General features: G+C 35.5%; 2 protein-coding genes, 1 non-coding gene and 2 pseudogenes across 4 annotated transcripts; 3 read left to right on the top strand and 2 right to left on the bottom strand.

Annotated features, from left to right (window-relative positions):
- Positions 1-744: 744 nt before the first annotated feature.
- Positions 745-4,897, top strand: LOC133689802 (probable beta-1,4-xylosyltransferase IRX9H). Of its 2 annotated transcripts, XM_062109851.1 has the most exons (4): positions 745-2,535; positions 3,273-3,522; positions 3,876-4,084; positions 4,518-4,897. In XM_062109851.1, the coding sequence occupies exons 1-3, from the start codon at positions 1,628-1,630 to the stop codon at positions 4,044-4,046; spliced, it is 1,329 nt and encodes a 442-aa protein (XP_061965835.1). In that variant the 5' UTR covers positions 745-1,627; the 3' UTR covers positions 4,047-4,084; positions 4,518-4,897. The 2 variants fall into 2 exon arrangements, with proteins under 2 accessions (XP_061965835.1, XP_061965836.1); XM_062109852.1 differs by lacking the exons at positions 3,876-4,084; positions 4,518-4,897 and adding an exon at positions 3,679-3,858.
- A 393-nt stretch (positions 4,898-5,290) lies between these two features.
- TRNAS-CGA (transfer RNA serine (anticodon CGA)) lies at positions 5,291-5,372 on the top strand. Its single transcript has one exon. It is a non-coding gene; the product is annotated as a tRNA-Ser (tRNA).
- Positions 5,373-7,777: 2,405 nt separating this feature from the next.
- Positions 7,778-10,199, top strand: LOC133688329 (tocopherol cyclase, chloroplastic-like; annotated as a pseudogene).
- Positions 10,200-10,361: 162 nt separating this feature from the next.
- LOC133688629 (protein NRT1/ PTR FAMILY 1.2-like) lies at positions 10,362-12,995 on the bottom strand. The gene is made up of 4 exons (XM_062108176.1): positions 12,464-12,995; positions 12,139-12,356; positions 11,474-12,024; positions 10,362-11,343 (listed from the first exon to the last, which is right to left on the bottom strand). Exons 1-4 carry the CDS (start codon positions 12,555-12,557, stop codon positions 10,488-10,490), a joined length of 1,719 nt encoding a protein of 572 aa, XP_061964160.1. The 5' UTR covers positions 12,558-12,995; the 3' UTR covers positions 10,362-10,487.
- A 2,302-nt stretch (positions 12,996-15,297) lies between these two features.
- Positions 15,298-16,823, bottom strand: LOC133688334 (protein NRT1/ PTR FAMILY 1.1-like; annotated as a pseudogene).
- Positions 16,824-18,002: the final 1,179 nt, after the last annotated feature.

The raw sequence follows: 18,002 nt of genomic DNA on the forward strand, positions 1-18,002 counted from the left end.
TTTTCTATTCCACAAAGGGCAAAGCATTTAATTTAAATTAATTAGGATTGGAATAATTTGGGTAGTGTTTGTTGGTGCAATTAGACTATACTTTTAAGTTTTTTTTTAAAAAAAATTTAAATTATATTTTTAATATTTTTAAATTATTTTAATGTGCTGCTGTTAAAAATAAAATAATATTATTATTTTAATATATTTTTAAATAAAAAATATTTTAAAAAATAATTATTTCATGGTATTATCAGTTGTGACGAGAATAAGAAGGAGTTCACATTTATTGATTTGTAGAGAATCTAACAAATACTACAGGGAAGGCAAACACAATTTTTGTGGCATCTAACTTGATATGGCAGGGAAATTCAAGATTCATGCACACAAAATGTTCCCCCCAATAATACTGAGCATATCGTAATTTAATTTTTAAAATAAAATGATAAAAATATTAGAAATACCCATTAAATACTTCTTAAGTTATAAATTTTTAGTTACAAGTAGCCGAATAAAAATAAAAATTACAAGTAACCTAAAATTTAGTCTGAAGCTAAGTTTTATAACATGTGTAGACATTATAATCATTACTCTAAATTTATAATCCCCTCAGGAGGTACCTATACGTAAGTGTAATTAATAATAACTCACTCATTGATTACTCCCAGAAAGATACAATGTCAATTATTAATTACTCCAATAATTACCAGCGCCCAATTGCATTGAAAAAAATTTCTAAAGTTTCTAGTGCCTGAATCATTATGATTGGCAGAGACAGAGTATGTGATGTGAAGTATTCCTATCAGATGACATCACTCCCCCCCCCCCCCCGCCCCCCCTTCTCTCTCCCCCCTGTGTCTAACTCAGATTCCTATTCCATTTTCAAAGTTTAAGTCTTTCTCTGTTCACTCTTTCTAATTCTTGATCCTTAAAACATCAAATACTTTAGAGGGTGTATATACTTAACTAGTGAAACTTTTCAACAAGACCCAAAGCAGCGTATTTGTCAAATCTTGAAAAAAATGTGGTCTTTAGCTCCTAAGATCCAGGACCCATTTACCATTGCAGGGTAATTTCAAGACCCATTTCGTTTCACTGATACTTCCAAGCATTTTGGGCATCGATCTCCTTCCTTTGAGGGTATGTACTTACCTAGTATTTTTGGTTTTACGGTTTGTTTAGGTGAAGATTTGTGTTGTGGAGCTCATTATAGATCACTGACTTGTGAAATTGCATTTTGGGGTTTGGTTTTAGCTATTTATGACTGTGTTTGAGGTTGCAAGAGAAAGTTGCTTTGCTCTGCTTAAAGGGGTAGTTATACATGAACTTCGGTCCCCATAAACTGTTTGCAACATAGGAGACAGGTTTTAAATTTTGGCAATCCAAGATTTGTTGCTTGGCCATGTGTGTCTAGTCAAGGGTCTATTTTGGGTTCCAAGCAGTTGTTAAGATATTGAAGAGAGTGTATGAAAGAGAACATCTTTGTCGGCTTTGAAACTTTATATTTATGGTGATTAGTTGGTAGGATATTGAGATTTTAAGTGGATTTGGATGCTCTTTTTGTTGTAGTTGTAATACTGATTTGAAATTGTAAGGAGGTGGATCTCGAGGTTAGTGATATTCCGGTGGATTAGTTTGGATGGCATCTATAAGGAGAACATTGTCTCCTGTGCCTAGAGCTGGAACCTTATTAAATGGGGAAGCCTGTCAAGTGGCTTCTCCTTTGTCCAAGTCCTCATCGTCGTATTCTCAGAGCTACCCAACTTCTGGTGGATTTCTATCTTCAATTTTTGGTTCATCAGACGTTCAAGCTTTTGCTTATGGTGTTTTTTCACCAAGATCTTCGAGACCATTGGAGAGGTCAAAATCCAAGGGGCAAGTTTGGAAAAGGGCCCTTTTCCATTTCTTGGTTTCTTTTGTGATTGGGGTTTTTATTGGACTAACCCCATTTGTCTCGATGAATTTATCAACGAATCCCATGTCAAAGCACCAAGCGTTTTCATTTGAGGTGGTATCTACTGTTGGGAATTTTGATAAGCATGAAGATATGACAAGAAATGCAACAACAATAGCAGAAAGGGGAGGACTTGAGAACAGTACCACACTGGAGCCACAAGTGAAGGAAGATGAGTCAGGGGATGGGAATTCTAATGGTACCTCCATTAGCCTATCGCTCTCTGAAGATGTGAATTTGGTGTCTCGGAAACTCTTGATCATTGTGACCCCAACTCATGCTCGACCACTTCAAGCCTATTATCTGAGTCGTTTGGCACACACATTAAAACTGGTTCAACCTCCTCTATTATGGATAGTTGTGGAAATGACATTGCAATCTGATCATACGGCTGATATCCTGAGGAGGACTGGGGTTATGTATAGGCATCTTGTTTGCAACAAAAATTTAACTGATATAAAAGACAGAAGTGTTCACCAAAGGAATGTGGCATTGTCTCACATTGAAACCCACCACCTTGATGGAATAGTCCATTTTGCAGATGATTATAACACTTACTCTGCAGATCTTTTTGAGCAAATGAGGCAGATCAGGTAACTATCGGTCCATGCAGGCTACGCATCCCCATTCCTGTACAACTACTCTTTATTGGTTTTCCCTTTGGAATCTGCTATATTTTTATTATGTGACTTTGCACCTTCCGTGAAATTTTGCACAAGCGTTACAGTTCACAGTATGTTTGAAATTATGTATACAGTTTCCTGCTGTTCAGCTCTCTAATGAAATAAAGTAGTATCATTGGAATTGCATCACCAGAACCTGGACTTCAATGTATCATAATATAATGGACGATGGATATTTTTTCTTTGCTATAGACTGAGTTCCTGCTGTAGTGTGTGGTGTTAGAATGGATAGAAAAGCCAAGAAATACAAAAAATGTTGAATATGAACTCATATGAAAATTTCACATGGGAGGAAAAGATTGCATATTTGTTTTTTTATATAATTACTGTCGTTCTGAGAATGTTGTGAGATTGTTGACATGTATTAGGCTACAATTTCTCACAAGTGATTGGAAACTCTGCATTCATTTTTATTTTTTTTAATAAATGCTATGTATCTGCTGCAGATATCGTCCGCCTAGGGATTTGCATTTCTTTGCATGACTTCCAGCTCTCTGTTCTTTACTCACATCACTTGCTTATCTATTCTTGGTTTTATACCAGTTTAATGTTAGATGGATCACCCCTTTAAAGATATGCATTTTATGACATCACTTTCTGGTTCTCTACCTATTGTCATGAGAGTGTGTGCCCTTTTTTACTTGCAGGCGGTTTGGGACATGGACAGTTGCCAAGTTAACAGGAAACAAAAACAAAGATTTTGTAGAGGGCCCCATTTGTAATGAAACTCAAGTTATTGGATGGCATGTGAATGACTCAAGGAGGAGATTTCGGAGATTCCATGCTGACATGTCAGGGTTTGCCTTCAACAGTACCATCATTTGGGATCCAAAACGATGGCACCGCCCTACGCCCGAACCTATTAGGCAGCTTGACACAGTAAGGGATGGCTTCCAGGTCAGTACCTCTTCTTGTCATCTTATCCATTGAGTACACCACATTGCAATCTGTTCCATTAAAAATGAACCGGGAATATTTTCTGGCTTTCCTTTATGGGGAAGTGAAATATAATGAAAGAATGAACCCTGTTTTTGACAAATTTGTTACTACCAGGGGTTTATTACTCTTAACTGGGTGACAGCAATACAGACAGAAGCTTTGCCTCCTTAAAGATAATCAATCGTTCTTTTTTCCATCCTTGTCTTTTTTCATTTTTTTCCACTGAAAAGGGAAACATTCTCAATCCAACAATTCGCTCCTTATACCGGGCTTTGGCTTTAATAATTAACTTCACTTATCTGCTTCTGCAGGTTAGCTCATTTATTGAGCAAGTTGTGGAAGATGAAAGCCAAATGGAGGGCTTATTGGAGGACTGCTCAAGAGTCATGGTCTGGCTTCTGCAGCTTCAATCATCTAATTCCTTGTATCCTCCTAAGTGGTTCCTTGATGGTAATCTGGATGTCATCACCCAGGCTGCATGAAATTCTTGCTTTAAAACGAGTCCATTTGGACAATTAAGGTAGCTCAGTTTCCAAGATGTTTGTCTTTAATTCACCATCTCTTGCCAATTAATTGGATTCTTTTCTATTTGAAATGAATGAGGCGTGCTCATATGCTTCATGAAACTAACTGATTCTCGTTTACAATTAGACTAGTCATTTCACATTCCAGGGAGTATGTCCCCTCCAATTGGTTAACAAGCCTCGGCTGGAATCAGTTTCCTGCTTACTAATAGCCTATGGGGAGCAGTTCTTTGATTTTACTTATGCCATGTGGCATTTCAAGTTCTATGCAAAATAGTATAGAACTGGTTCCTCTCATGAGATGCGCAGAAATCTTACTCAAGAAACAAAATGTATCATGTAAAATTGAGCTAACACATCACGCCTTTATGATTTATTTCTCGGTATCTCTTCTATCTTTCTCCCACTAACTTTTCATGTTAAATGTAGGCCCGGTAGGAGGGATGCATCCAGAATCACAGATCTTCCTGCTCATGGGTGAAACCAGTTATTTGGACAGACGGGTGCTGGGAATGGCCTTGGATACCACTGGCTGATATTTTGCCTAATACATCAGAGTATAGGCAGCAGCACTGTTTAAACATTGCTTTTGTACAGTCATATCATTTGCCCATTTTCAGTGTTGCTGCTCTTTCCAAACAAATTGGCTAAATTTTTTATTACTTGAGGAAAGGGTGGTTAAAATTGTAAACCACCCTCAAGTTCAAGCTTGGCAACAACATTTTTTATTTGTTTTAACGTCAAAGGTATCCTGTGTGTAAAACTCAAAGCAATTTTGGAAAATCTACTTGGTACTTGTCTGTGTCTAATCCATTGTATAGGCTTCTCCTCAAGTTTTCTTTTTCTATACACGCAGTGATACCACTGATGCAATGAGCTTCTTTATTCCTTCCTGGATTGCCATCCAAGAGGGTGATCATGTCAATTATGTATGCTACAAAAGTTAAGGTCTTTTGCAATCTTTCCCACACAGATGGAAGGAGCTGGGGAAGCAACTTTAGAAAATGTAGCTGTGAAAAAAAAAAAAAGGAATTGATCAACAGTTTCATTGCTATTATGGCGAGACCAAGTGACAGCTCTAGCTAATAAACCGTTCAGCGAAAACTTAAATGCTACGCTGCCTTGAAAATGGGTGTAAACATCGATAAGACAAGGTTGATTTTAAGATTAAATAAAATATAATAGAGAACCTTTACTAAACCGTCGATATGTCCGAGTGGTTAAGGAGACAGACTCGAAATCTGTTGGGCTGTGCCTGCGCAGGTTCGAATCCTGCTGTCGACGTTTCCATCCTTTTATTCCTAGCACTGATGATTCGGACTACAGTCGTTTGTATGCCCTGATAATTTTGCTTCTCGCAAGCTATTCTTAGGACATGTTCCTTTCTGTCTCTCTATATATACTCTCTCTCTATATATATTTTTATTTTGGGGTTAGATGGGAAAATTTCACTTGACATATCTTTTTATAACAAAATAGAATGAGTGCCACTCACTTCATTCCATCTCTTCTTCCTCTGATGCATAAGCTTTCCCCAGTAATCCTACCTACCTAGCTTTCTCCTATTCACAATATCCAACACATTACTAGTGATGGAGCCTAAATTGGAAATAATCCTCCTTGTACTCCTCTGTGCATGGATGTTTCATTGCTTGTGTACGTAGTACTAGCTAGCTATTATCTAATTTGCCATCTTGAATGCCGCATTACTTGCGTTCTCCCTCACAATCCTCTCTATTGCTGTAATTGATCTGCAATCTTTTGTTTCTCGGTTTAAAATGCCTCCAGAGGAAAAGTCTGAGCTGGGTTTTGCTCTCCCTCTCTATATCATCATGTATCATGTCATTTTGGCTTCAAAACCTTTCTTCGAACGCACGTTTTCCGAATTCAAAGTGAAGGCTGGACATGTTTTGAACCGTACAGAAGCTTTTAGCTAGCTCTTTTTGACTCGAAGAATATTATGATGATCTTCTTATCAGCTCTTTTTTTTACCACTTGGGTACTGCTCACGCAATTGGTGCAATGGAGAATTAATGATGAGTAGCTCGCTGATTGCATATTTTTAAGTTCTATATGTATCTTAATTCCATGCCTAAAGAAATTGCCTTCATTCATGGTGTACTTAATGAGAGACATTTTTCTACTGAAAAATAACGGAACATGTGCTGTATGTCTTTACGGTTGTAATTTATGAATTGATGAAATTAAATTATATAGTTTTCTTTTCCTTTATTTGGTAGTCATATTTAAGACTGGATTTTTTTTTAGAATAATCATGTTTTTTTTATATAGATTTTCTTAATTCAAAGATATGAGATGTTTTTATACTTCACTCAAAATTCTCATTTCTTTGACAATTTTAAAAACACATCCTTCATATTAATCTAGTATATAAAATCTTTGACAATCTAGGCGGATAATCTCATTTCTACAATGACTCAAAATGAATGAACGTGCAAGTGCTGGGACGAAATGTACAAGAGAAGGATTGCTGGCGAAACGCAAAAGAACTATTAATGAAAAAGACAGTAATCTTTGAATCCAAGCATATGCATAGAAAGTAATTTTCTATTTGTATTATGATGAACTTTTGACCACTTGGTCAATGAATAATTAAGAGATAGGTTTGCATGAATAGTCATAGATGCGAACAATGATATCAGCCCTCTTTTGTATTTATATGCTTAGGATTGTGCACAATAATAATAGTAGAATGTACTACGCATGATAACAAAGCTATATAAGGTATATACATATACAAGGTAATTCCTACTTGAGACACTCTTTCCATAATACTTAGAGATTGAGTTGAGAGATTTATGAGGGCTCCTGTAATATATGATCAGAAGTTTTGTGGGAATCGGACTGTTGCGATTTGTTTTATCGCATGCCTTTTCTTTATGTCAATGGTGTATTAGGTAAATCATAGTCATGGTCACAGCTGGTTGCGGAATCTTGAGCTGTGGCTTTTAATACAATCCTGTGCCTTATACGTGGCAGGAACATCAGCCCGTTTTCCAATGCCTCAGGATCCAAGCTAATGGGTTAAGTCTTAAAATGCTCTGTTAGTCCACCACCCTGTCTTTGTTTGAGTTGGTGACCAACTGATCATCTGACTAATGGTTGTAGATCAAACATACTCTTGCTGGCGAGCTGGAAAATTGACTCTTTTTTTTTGTTCTTCAGTTGTTTTCAGTTTGTTTGAATATTGATATTTTGGCATGAGCAGAACTTCTAATTGCAGGACACATTATGTTAAAACTGTGAAAACTGCTCGTTGGGAGTGCAGGACTCGGCCCATTTATGGATGGGGTAGTGTTGGGTCTAAGCAAAATTCTACTGCAGGTTGGCTTGCTGCTTTTCCTGTATTCGAGCCTCATTGGCAAATATGCATGGCAAGCGGGCTTTCAACAGACAACAGGCATTGATTAGTTTCCTTATTTTTCTTTGGCAATTAATAATCCGGCTTTTTTGTTCATATTATTTTTGATATCCATCTTTTAGTTAAGCTGTTTGATGTTTATTTATCAGGAAAAAAAAGAAGGATTATCTTTGTAAAATTCTCTTACTTCTTATTGATCGGTGGGTCTTCCTTCTTGTATCCATCCTTTCGTTTTTCCTTTCCTTTCCTTTCCTTCCCTCCTGAGATATGGACAATGCTACAAGATCATTGAATGAATATAGAGAATATGGATCTTGAGTGTTTGAATAGTGGGCCCTCCTGCTCTAGGGGTCAAGAGGGATTAAGTATGTGAGACCACAGCATTCAGAGGCTCGAGGGATGGTTATATTAGAATGTTTTTTGAATATTTTTAGTAGACAGTCTTGCGGAAAGTATTGTGATGGAAGCTGATGTATTCTCGGGAATAATTGTTGGGTTTTGATTGGATTGCAGGCTGGATAGAGTGGGAGGGCGAAAGATTTGAGTTCAAAGATGCTCCTTCTTGTTCAGAAAAGAACTGGGGTGGAGCCTTCCCAAGAAAATGGTTTTGCGTGAAAATCCATTTGTTTCTTCACAAGTCGCTTGTAGTCCATATACTTGAGTTTCATTGTTGCTTGTTCCATTATAGAGAACGAACGACTTAATCTAATTTTCAACATACAAAATATGCTACCAGGTCAAAAGGTTTTTCAAATTATAATTTTGATGCCTGAATTTGGGATGGCGGTGCTTTACTTGGGCCAATATGCATTATAAGATGCAGTAACTTTTTCTGTGGTTATTGAGCCTGCTTTTTTCCTGAATCTGGTCAGATGGCTTACTTTTGAATGTTCTGTATATCAGTGCAACTTATTTGTTAAGACATCGTTTCCTGGTAGGTCTTTTATTGGATAGAGCTTATTTAATTTTCTAGGATGATCCCCGAGAAAATGAGCTGCTGAAGCATCTGTGAGTTGTAATTGTCTGCATATAAGTAGCCTGAAAAAGGAAATAATGGCAAAGAAAAGAAAATTTAATTGTCTGTATGTTCAATTGTTGATGTTTTGCTGCAGCTTCAGTGTAATGTCTTCGAAGGTACAAGTGGAGAAGTTACTTTGACTGCAGCTGGTGGAGTGAGGCAGTTGCCTGGACCAGCTGGCTCTGAGAAACAAGAAAATGCTGCACTGGTACTTCTCTATAACAATTTCTTCACTTTCCCATTCCAGTTAAATTTTTTTTCTCGTAAATCTTTTGAATCTGTCTTTAATTCTCCCAGGGAAAATACTCCAACAGGTGTAGAAAGAATGAAATACCAAAATACTAAAATTAATTAGTATTTTTTCATTTTGATTTCTTTAGAATGCCATTTGGTATCCTGAAATATCAGAAGAGCCAACAGTGCTCACAATTTTAACCAGCTGGGATCATAAGCACACACCATGATGTTTACTGGTGCAGATTGGAGTACATTCTGATGGTATTTTCTATGAATTTGTGCCCTGGAACGGTATTGTGAATTGGGAAATTTCTCCATGGGGTTACTGGCACATGTCTGCAGAGAACGAGAAACACTAGGTAAACTGTTAAAACAATCTCTTCTTTCCTTGTGCTAGACTGCTAGTGCTAATAGTCTCACATTATAAAACCTCTCAATATAATCCCTGTAAATTCTGGTATTGTTTTCTGCTTGAATGAGTGAAATTTAAAATCAGGATTCACGAAGCACCAGCAAATCCATATATTACAGAAAGTCTCAAGTCTTGTTTGGAAAAATACACTGGATGTATAGGGCGGCACAGTTATGAGTGTAATATGTTGCTTCTTGTCAGGTTGAATTGGAGGCAAGAGCAAAGTATTTGGGAACACCTATACTTGCTCCAACAGTGGAAGCTGGTCTTGCTCCAGCTTGTATAGATACATGTTCTGGTGTTCTGAAATTGCAAATGTGGGAGCGGAGACAGGACGGAACTAGGGGAAAGGTACATGTTATTAATCATACCAATATCAAATTGGGTGTAGTAACTTTCAGTTTTCCAGTTCATGCTACATGATTCTAACCTCAGCAATCATTTTTCTGTGGCATCAATAATCAACTGGCTATGAGACATGAGATCAAGAACTCTAAATCTTAGTTGTACAAACATGATTCGTCACCCGTATTCACCATTGATAGTTTACAGAAGGTTGTCCCATTTTTGCTCACATTTTGGGATAAGATATTCTTATTCTTTTAAACTTCGTTGTATTAGGTAATTTTGAAAGTTACGAGTGACATGGCAGCAGTGGAAGCTGGAGGAGGACCATGGTTTACCAATTGGAAAGGCAAGACATCTGCTCCAGAGCTCCTTAGACGTGCTCTTCGAGTTCCCATTGATCTGGATGCAGTGTACAATTCTGTTCCATTCTTCAAGCCCCCCGGTTTATAGTCAGTTGGCTCATGCTTTCGTTCCACCAAAGGAATCTCCTTTTCACTACTTGAAACAGAAAAGGAATTATGGCAGAGTGTGGGTGGGACGGTTTGCATGAACCTGAGGATCAGTCTGGCCAAATGCTATGGATATCATTGCTATCTAAGAAGCAAATATATATACGTGGCTTTGAATATAATCTCTAAATATTGAAATGATTTGCTTTGATTTTTGAATGATTATTTGCGTTAATGAATATAAGTTTTTTAGATCGTTAGTTCATGAGTTTTATCAAACAAACATATATACAAGTTATCTGAACATAACTATCTAGTGTTTTTGTGAAACATATTAACATCCTATTAAAAATAAACTAGTATACAAGTTAGGATTATGATTGCTATTATCTTTCTATATTCTTAGTCTTAGATTGCATGATACATATAATTTCCAAACTTATAAGACATAATTTTATTAGTATGGTAGACAAACAAAACAATCCATGTTGACTAGTCTAATTAATCTAGTAATTTTTGACAACACCCTTGTAATAATCAAATTGGTTTGCTTCTACTCCAGCAGGCGCTCCTCCTTTTCGTCCTTAGTGGGTCCATAAGTCCGACAGCAAACAAGAAAATACACAAAATTGATTATACTCAAGACAGTAATCAGCCAGTAATAATCATCTAACCGACCCTTGTTAAGATTACTAGACAACCAGCTCTCTTGCCCTCCTCTGGATGTAACTCTATCCACAACATCCACCAAACCACTCCCTATCATGTCAGCCATGGCAGTTCCGAAAGTGAAAATAGCCACCGCAATGCTAGACATGCTTTTAGGGAACTGAGAGTAGTAGAATTCTATCTGTCCAATTGAATTAAAAGCTTCAGCCAATCCAAGTAGGATAATTGGTGGCAAAAGCCAGACTACTGACATGTTCACCACACCATCTGGTTGGTCTTCTAGTCCTTCCTCAATAGCAGTTCTCCTTCTTATGGTTTCTACTACTGCTGACATTCCCCTTGCTGCAATTGGGATTAGCAAACCAATTCCTATCCTAACTGTAGGACTAGGCCCGCAGCGTTGCTTGCCAGTGAATTTTGCTAACAATGGTAGCAGAATTCGGTCATAGAAGGTTAGCCAGATTGTGAGAGTGAGAACCAGAAACACATTGAGAGATCCTGCTGGGAGTTCAAAATTAAAGATTTGCCTGTCCATTGTATTTGCTTGGAGGGTGGCAAATGAGTTTTGATTTAAGTTGATTTGCATCATGATGCCTGTAGACCAAATGGGGATGACTCTAAGCAGAGCTTTAAGTGACTCTACCTGATCAACTGTACATAGACGCCATGGATTTGAAGCTGACCCATCCGGATTTACATCCCTATCAGGGTCTGTTATGATACAAGCTCGGTTTAAACACCTGCACGGAGTGTTGAGAAATGTTAATCAACTTGTCATCTAATGTTCCTTAAAACAGAATTGATTTGGATTGTCAAGAATCCCGAGAAAAACTTAGATTCATCACCGTGCAAATAGCAATACTGCTGTACCTTAAATTAACCGTGGGGATCTGGAACTCAGAATCATCACTGTGGTAATAATACTGTTCAATGCTACTGTGAGATAGACTGAGCTTTCTGTTCCTGAATGCTGCAACTAAAACCTGAGCAAACCCAGTAAATAAGCTCGTGGAGGCCTTCACTTTTACGTACTGGGAAGAACCCACCAAAAACATTAGAGCAGAGAAGAACATGAGAACTGCAGGAATAGCAAATCCAACTTTCCAACCGAGGTTATCTTGAACGTAGACAATAGCAGTAAATGCTATAATTGTTGATAATCCTGTCGCAGCATAATACCAATTAAAGAAACTCTGTAAGACACTCTCATTATTGGGGTTCTCTTTATTGTCTAGTTGGTCTGCACCAAAGGCAATAGAGCAAGGTCTAATACAACCGGCTCCGATTGATATAAGGCCGAAAGAGGAGAATAAAATAGCTAGTTGGCCTGCAGTAGCTGAGCTGCAGACATTAGTAAAGCGGTCACAAGGTGGAGGGGTTAGTTGTGGGATCATGGCAGTTAACCAAAGAAGAATCATCCCCTGCATGAACAGAGCAGATCAAGAAATCAAGACTCGAAACCCCTATTTTCCCTAGAAACTTGGAAACAAGGCAAACAAAGAATCAGTGAATATGATAGCAAGAAATGGACTTACAAGAAGGCTGCAGAATGATCCCAAAGAGATGACCAGATACCGACCCATGAATGAATCGGAGAGGAAGGCTCCGAAAATGGACAATCCATTAGACATAGCAGACCACAAGAAGAGAATGGTTGACCCACTTGCAGCCTCCATGCGATAGTTTTTCATCAAGTAGAAAATCATATTTGGCATCAGCCCATAGCTAGCCACCCGCTCAAATGCCTCATTAACTATAAATTCACAGAACAAGAAAGCAAAGAAGCCAACATGATTCAACCGAAACAAAGAACAAATCATGAACAAGACAGAAATTTTAACAGTAGACTCTGGAAATTACCTATGATGAAGGGCATGGTCCTTAGGCCACCCTTTCTGGGGTCCTTGTCCTTAGGGATGAGAACCATCTTCTCCTCTACTATTGAGTTTTCCATTTTTCCTCTTCTCTAACAGTATTATAACACCATATAGTATATTGTAAGGTGGAAAGAATCACACACAAACACTATGTATAAACACAATGTTTGGAATAAGTTCCACAGAAGCACTGGATTCCCAACAAGTTCCACAAATCATATCATTTTAGCCTGATTTGTCAGTTGCACATAAAATTTGTGGTTTTCAAAAGAAAATAATTAAATTCTTGAACATGAAGTGTCCAAACAAATTAAGCAAAAATAGACTCAACAGAATCAAATTCTACACTTAAAAAGGAGTTCCTAAACAAACTGCAACTTTTCTTAAAAGGGTAAAAAGAGGGGTATAGCATGCAGTGGACTTTTGAAGATGATAACGAGGAAGGTGAAGCAGCAGGGTTTTTTGTTTTTTTTTTTGAAAAGTATACAGTTTTTTTTTGTTTTTTTATTCATGATGTTTTTTTTAGTTTTGTAATTTATTTTTTTATAGTCATTATTATTAAGATTTTGTAGTAAACTAGATTAGATTTAATATAGAAAAGAAAAACGTCCCCTTCATAATGGAAAATGGAATAGATATGCTTTTAGGTGTCCTAATCGTGGGGTTTATATTTTCTTTGAAAGGCTGATTCATGTGTGATGACTAACAATTTCTTCCACGAACTACCCAAATTTGTATTTATTGCCCCAATTTTTGCAGTCACGTATGATAGTGATTTGTAAAATATAATACAATAATCCCAAAAGTTTTGGAGCTCAGCAATGACATCAGTTTTTTTGGCTGGTTTCTCTCATTCTTTGTTACTAGTCTAGTAATTTTTAAAAATATTTTAAAAAATATTTTTTTATTTTAAATTAATATTTTTAAATTATTTTGATGTTTTGATGTTAAAATTAATTTTTTAAAAATAAAAAATATTATTTTAATATATTTTTAAATAAAAAATAAAAACACGGGAAGGGAAGGGAAGGGAAGAGAAATGTCGATAAAGAATTAAATGAAATATTTAATAGACAGCCCCTCGTAGAAATGCTTTATTTATTTATTATTATTTTAATGAATTATCAATTGTCAAGGATCAAGATTTGGACAAAGGTAGGAGATAGGAATAAAGACAAGGGTTTGGTCTTTTAGTACAAATTGGTGGCTTGTCCGATTGTGGTGGCTGCAGACTTTTTGTTTGCTCTATTTTGGCTTTTGAACGATGACCTCTGTATCGCAAATATTCCAGTCGTTGGCCTGGGTTTTTTTTTTCTTTTCTTTTTAGTCCCTGGATTCTTTTTTTCGTTGTATATCCACACGTTTGTGCAATGTGTTTATGTTCTTAGCAGTGTTTTGGGATTTGATTTCTTTTTTTAAATGAAAACCAAGCATTTACTGTGATTCTGATAAGGTTAGAGGATGGATCCGGGATTTATTAAGTCTATAATTTAATTAATAGTGAACTCTAATATATATATATATATATATATATATAAACAAGGGATAGCGTGTGTGTGTAATTAGGCAAACTAAACGTAGATTTGAATTTCATATTCTAATTTGACCAAATACTTATTAGAAAATTATGAGAAATGGCATCCCTCTAACTTTGAAGAAATTACATTTCATTTTACATTTGAAAATGTGTTTAGATGCAATTTAAAAGTGTATTTATTTTTAAAAAATATTAAATTAATACTTTTATTTTATTTTTTTGATAGTTTTGATGGGATAATGTTAAGAATTTTAAAAAATCTTTTAATATATTTTTAAATAAAAAAAACTTTTTAAAAAGTATACTGCACCACGATACCAAACACTCTATTTTCATGGTTTTAATAATTAAATAAATTAAACTATATTCTAATTAAAAGGATATATATATAAAAAATTAAAAGGAGAGATACTTGTGTCTTTGAATCCAGGATTGTTAATGTTAGATGAAGATGAAGACTTTGACTCAATTTATATATAAATTGGGTTGAAAATATTATTTATTGTTGAATAAAAAAAATATGTGAATATATGTAAGAGTATTATAACACTCGGTTATATTATATAAACTAATATGCTAAACAAATAAATCGAGTCAATAAAGGGGGACAGAATTAGAATTCCAGGTGTGGGAATGCTGACATAGAAAAAAAATAGAGCAAATAAAATAATAAAGAAATACAATACATAATTTATGGAGTGCAAAAGTAATTATTTTCTCTTAAATAACCCTTGGTTTGAATGGTCTAATTAAACTTTTTTTAAAAATCTTGAGACCAAAATGTAAACTCTTACAAATTTAACCTTAAATTCCCAACACGTAAGTAGTGGATGGCTCCTCTTCAAACTGCTGCAACGAGGAATCAACCTTGCGAGACCCCACTTTCTTCTCAGCAACTCCAACCTTCAATTCTGCGTCAGGACACTTTTGCCTTCTAGCACAGCACTCTCCTAACCTGACATTATCCAAAATTAATCAAATTGAAAAAAAATATTATTAATTAATTAAAATAAAATAAATAATGAAATCAAATCTAATAAATATTTAAATTGGAAAGAAGAGCAAGCAATAATGAAGAAAAGTATTGGTGATTATCAATAATCCAAGCTGTTTATTCAAGACCTTTGAGTTTCTTTCAGATTGTTTGTGTTCTCATGGACAAATATGCATGAAGATCCAGCTAAAAGTCATGATAATATTTAACACAATTCCCTCACTTTTAACTACCAATCCTCACCTGTCAAGACTCCCCCTTCATCTGCATCATTGCTTCCATCCTCTCACTTACAAGGACCATAAGCCTTGCTACAACCAAGATATTATATGAAGTTAACCAAAAACTCAAACCAGCAAGGAGCCAATGATTGCATTCATAATGCCCCTTGTTGATGTTGCTTGCAAGCCAACTTTCCTGATCTTCTCCCTTGATGCATGAAGTTGCGGACAATAGTTACTATCAAGCTCGCTACCAATTTTGCGGCAGACAGTCCCATCTCAAACAGATTGGAGGCTACGCTAGACATGCTTTTAGGCAACTCAGTATAGAAGAACTCTTTCTGAACAATACCACAGAAGCCTCAGAAAACTCATTTATGAAAAAAATTTAGCAACAACCACATTGCTGACATGTGTAGCACGGCATTAGGGTCGTCTGAAAATCCTTCCTTGATTGCGGTTTTTTGCCAGACACTCTCTATAATTTCCAATGCTGCCATGCATGGCAGTAGAAGACGATAGAATGCCAATTCCTATTCTTTGTTTTAAGCTGAGACGAATTGGCTTTCTCCTCATTTTTTATGCTAGAGGGATGAGAAAATATATAACTGAAATGTAGTCGATCGGTCCATAGTTGATGCCTGGAGTACTATAAAAGAGTGTTGAAGTACATTTGTAGACATTAAGACTCCTGTTGACCATATTGGGATTACCTTGATTAGTGCTTCAAGTTCTTCTGCTACTTCATATACTGCACAAATTAAGATTCCATGGATCTGAAGCTCTTCCATCTGGGGTCAAGTTTTCTTCAGGGTTTTGAATAACTCAAGCTTTATTTAGAAACATAAGACAGAACAATGACCTTTTGGGAGTCCTCTAAAAATCCTTGGTTTGATACCTCTCGTCTTTGGCTTGGGATGATGATTTGATACTTGTATTTTTAAAGGAGGCCACCAAAACTCGAGCAAATTCAGCTAGCCAGCTTGCCTTGGCCTCTGACTTGACGTAAATGGGAGAAGCCAAGAAGAATGAAGGAGTTGACAAGATCACAAGCACCACAGGAATGCCAAAACCCACCTTCCTTTATTCTCTTACAATTCTATATTTCTGAAATTAAAACAATATTTTGGATTTCAATCTCTTTTTGAAATAGAATTGTAAGTTCATGGATTCCTTTTTTATTTATTTTTTAAAAAAACTTTGTTAAATATTTTACGGTCCGTTGTTTAGCCATTGGAATAACAAAACACTAATTTATTTGCACCTTACAAAAAAATTATGTGGGGACGAGCTAGTACTTTTACACAAGGAACTTCCACTGATAAACTTCGACGTAGACAATATACACAGCGTGCCATTGAAAGCTTTAAATGTATGTATTTGATTGTTTGTTTTGGTTGAAGGAATTCGTCGAGAATTTAAATCTAAATTTTCAACTTTTTTTTGGAGAAAAATGATCCTTGCAATTACTGGATAATTCATACAGAAAACAGGCATTATATCTTTGATAAATTCTGCATTATTTAAGAATACCAGAAAGCCAGAGCATCAAGAATCAATAAATAGTCCATAACTTACCCTGCCACCCCATCAATATTGGAGATTTCCCTGGGTGACCCTTTGCCTGAAAATGCTTAATATATTAACGACGGGTAAGTAAAAAAACTGAAAAATTAATTAAATTGAAAAAATTAAAAAAAAATAACTAAAAAAATCAAAGTTGAAAATGATCATATATAGAGAACATCTTAAATCAAAGTTTAAATATTAGCTTTCAATTTATCTAAGTAAAAACATTTTACAAAACATGTGTTAAGAAACTGTAGTTCACAGTTTTTCATTAAAGGTTTTTCTCATGTTTTCTCTTTTTAATTAAACTTGGTATGGTGTTTAATTTTTATCTTTTATATTTAGATACGTGGTAAAAGAGATTCATTTAGGCACCGTTTGGGAACGCGGCTGCGGCCGCGCTCCCAAAAAATTTGAAAATTTTTTGTTTTTTTTTTTTGCTAAAATTTAATATGGTTTGTACGTTTTGGATCGTTTTGATGTGCTGATGTCAAAAATGATTTTTAAAAAATAAAAAAACATCGTTGGCATGCATTTTGGCACGAAAAGTTATTTGAAAAGCACCCGCAACCACACTGCCAAACACGCTCTTAGTATCATAGAGAAAAAAGCACACAAATATATATAATTAATAAAAAAGAAACATGTTAATAATATTTTCCAAAAATTGTGTGCACACAAAGAAATCAAAATAAGTAGTATAATTAACCATCTAGGTGGTAATCCAGTGGTAAGAGCTTGGGACCAAGAGGTTTGTTTTCTCTGTGATCTCAGGTTCGAGTATAGTGGTTGCTTATATGATGGCTACTGGAGGTTTACATGGTCGTTAACTTCAGGGTCCGTGGAATTAGTCGAAGTACGCGTAAGTTGGTCCAAACACCCACATTAAACAAAAAAAAAATAGTAGTACAATTATAAAACTACTATAAAGAAAACACACATAAAAACGTAAAATTAATATTAAATTTCAATTCATTGAACTTAAAAAATCAATTTATCATATTTATGAATAAAAATACACTCAAAACACAATAACGAATCAAAGAATTTCTAAAAAAAAAGAATCAAAATAAATAATAAAATTATAGAACCACCATAAAAGGAAGCACAAATAAAAACATAAAAAAATTAGATTTAAATTCAATGATCCCAAGTATTTATTTTTGTATTACAATCTATTTTTAAAATTGCTTTTTACATA

The sequence above is a fragment of the Populus nigra genome, chromosome 3 (genome assembly GCF_951802175.1).
Source record: "Populus nigra chromosome 3, ddPopNigr1.1, whole genome shotgun sequence".
Lineage (NCBI taxonomy): Eukaryota > Viridiplantae > Streptophyta > Magnoliopsida > Malpighiales > Salicaceae > Populus > Populus nigra.

What these genes read in the sequence shown, in the direction of transcription:
- LOC133689802 (XM_062109851.1), top strand. Translation starts at nt 1,628, where the DNA reads ATGGCATCTATAAGGAGAACATTGTCTCCTGTGCCTAGAGCTGGAACC. An exon ending in GAGCAAATGAGGCAGATCAG is followed by an intron (nt 2,536 to 3,272) that starts GTAACTATCGGT and finishes TTTTACTTGCAG; the next exon opens with GCGGTTTGGGACATGGACAG. An exon ending in CAGTAAGGGATGGCTTCCAG is followed by an intron (nt 3,523 to 3,875) that starts GTCAGTACCTCT and finishes CTGCTTCTGCAG; the next exon opens with GTTAGCTCATTTATTGAGCA.
- LOC133688629 (XM_062108176.1), bottom strand. Translation starts at nt 12,557, where the DNA reads ATGGAAAACTCAATAGTAGAGGAGAAGATGGTTCTCATCCCTAAGGAC. An exon ending in GACCATGCCCTTCATCATAG is followed by an intron (nt 12,357 to 12,463) that starts GTAATTTCCAGA and finishes GTGAATTTATAG; the next exon opens with TTAATGAGGCATTTGAGCGG. An exon ending in GATCATTCTGCAGCCTTCTT is followed by an intron (nt 12,025 to 12,138) that starts GTAAGTCCATTT and finishes CTGTTCATGCAG; the next exon opens with GGGATGATTCTTCTTTGGTT.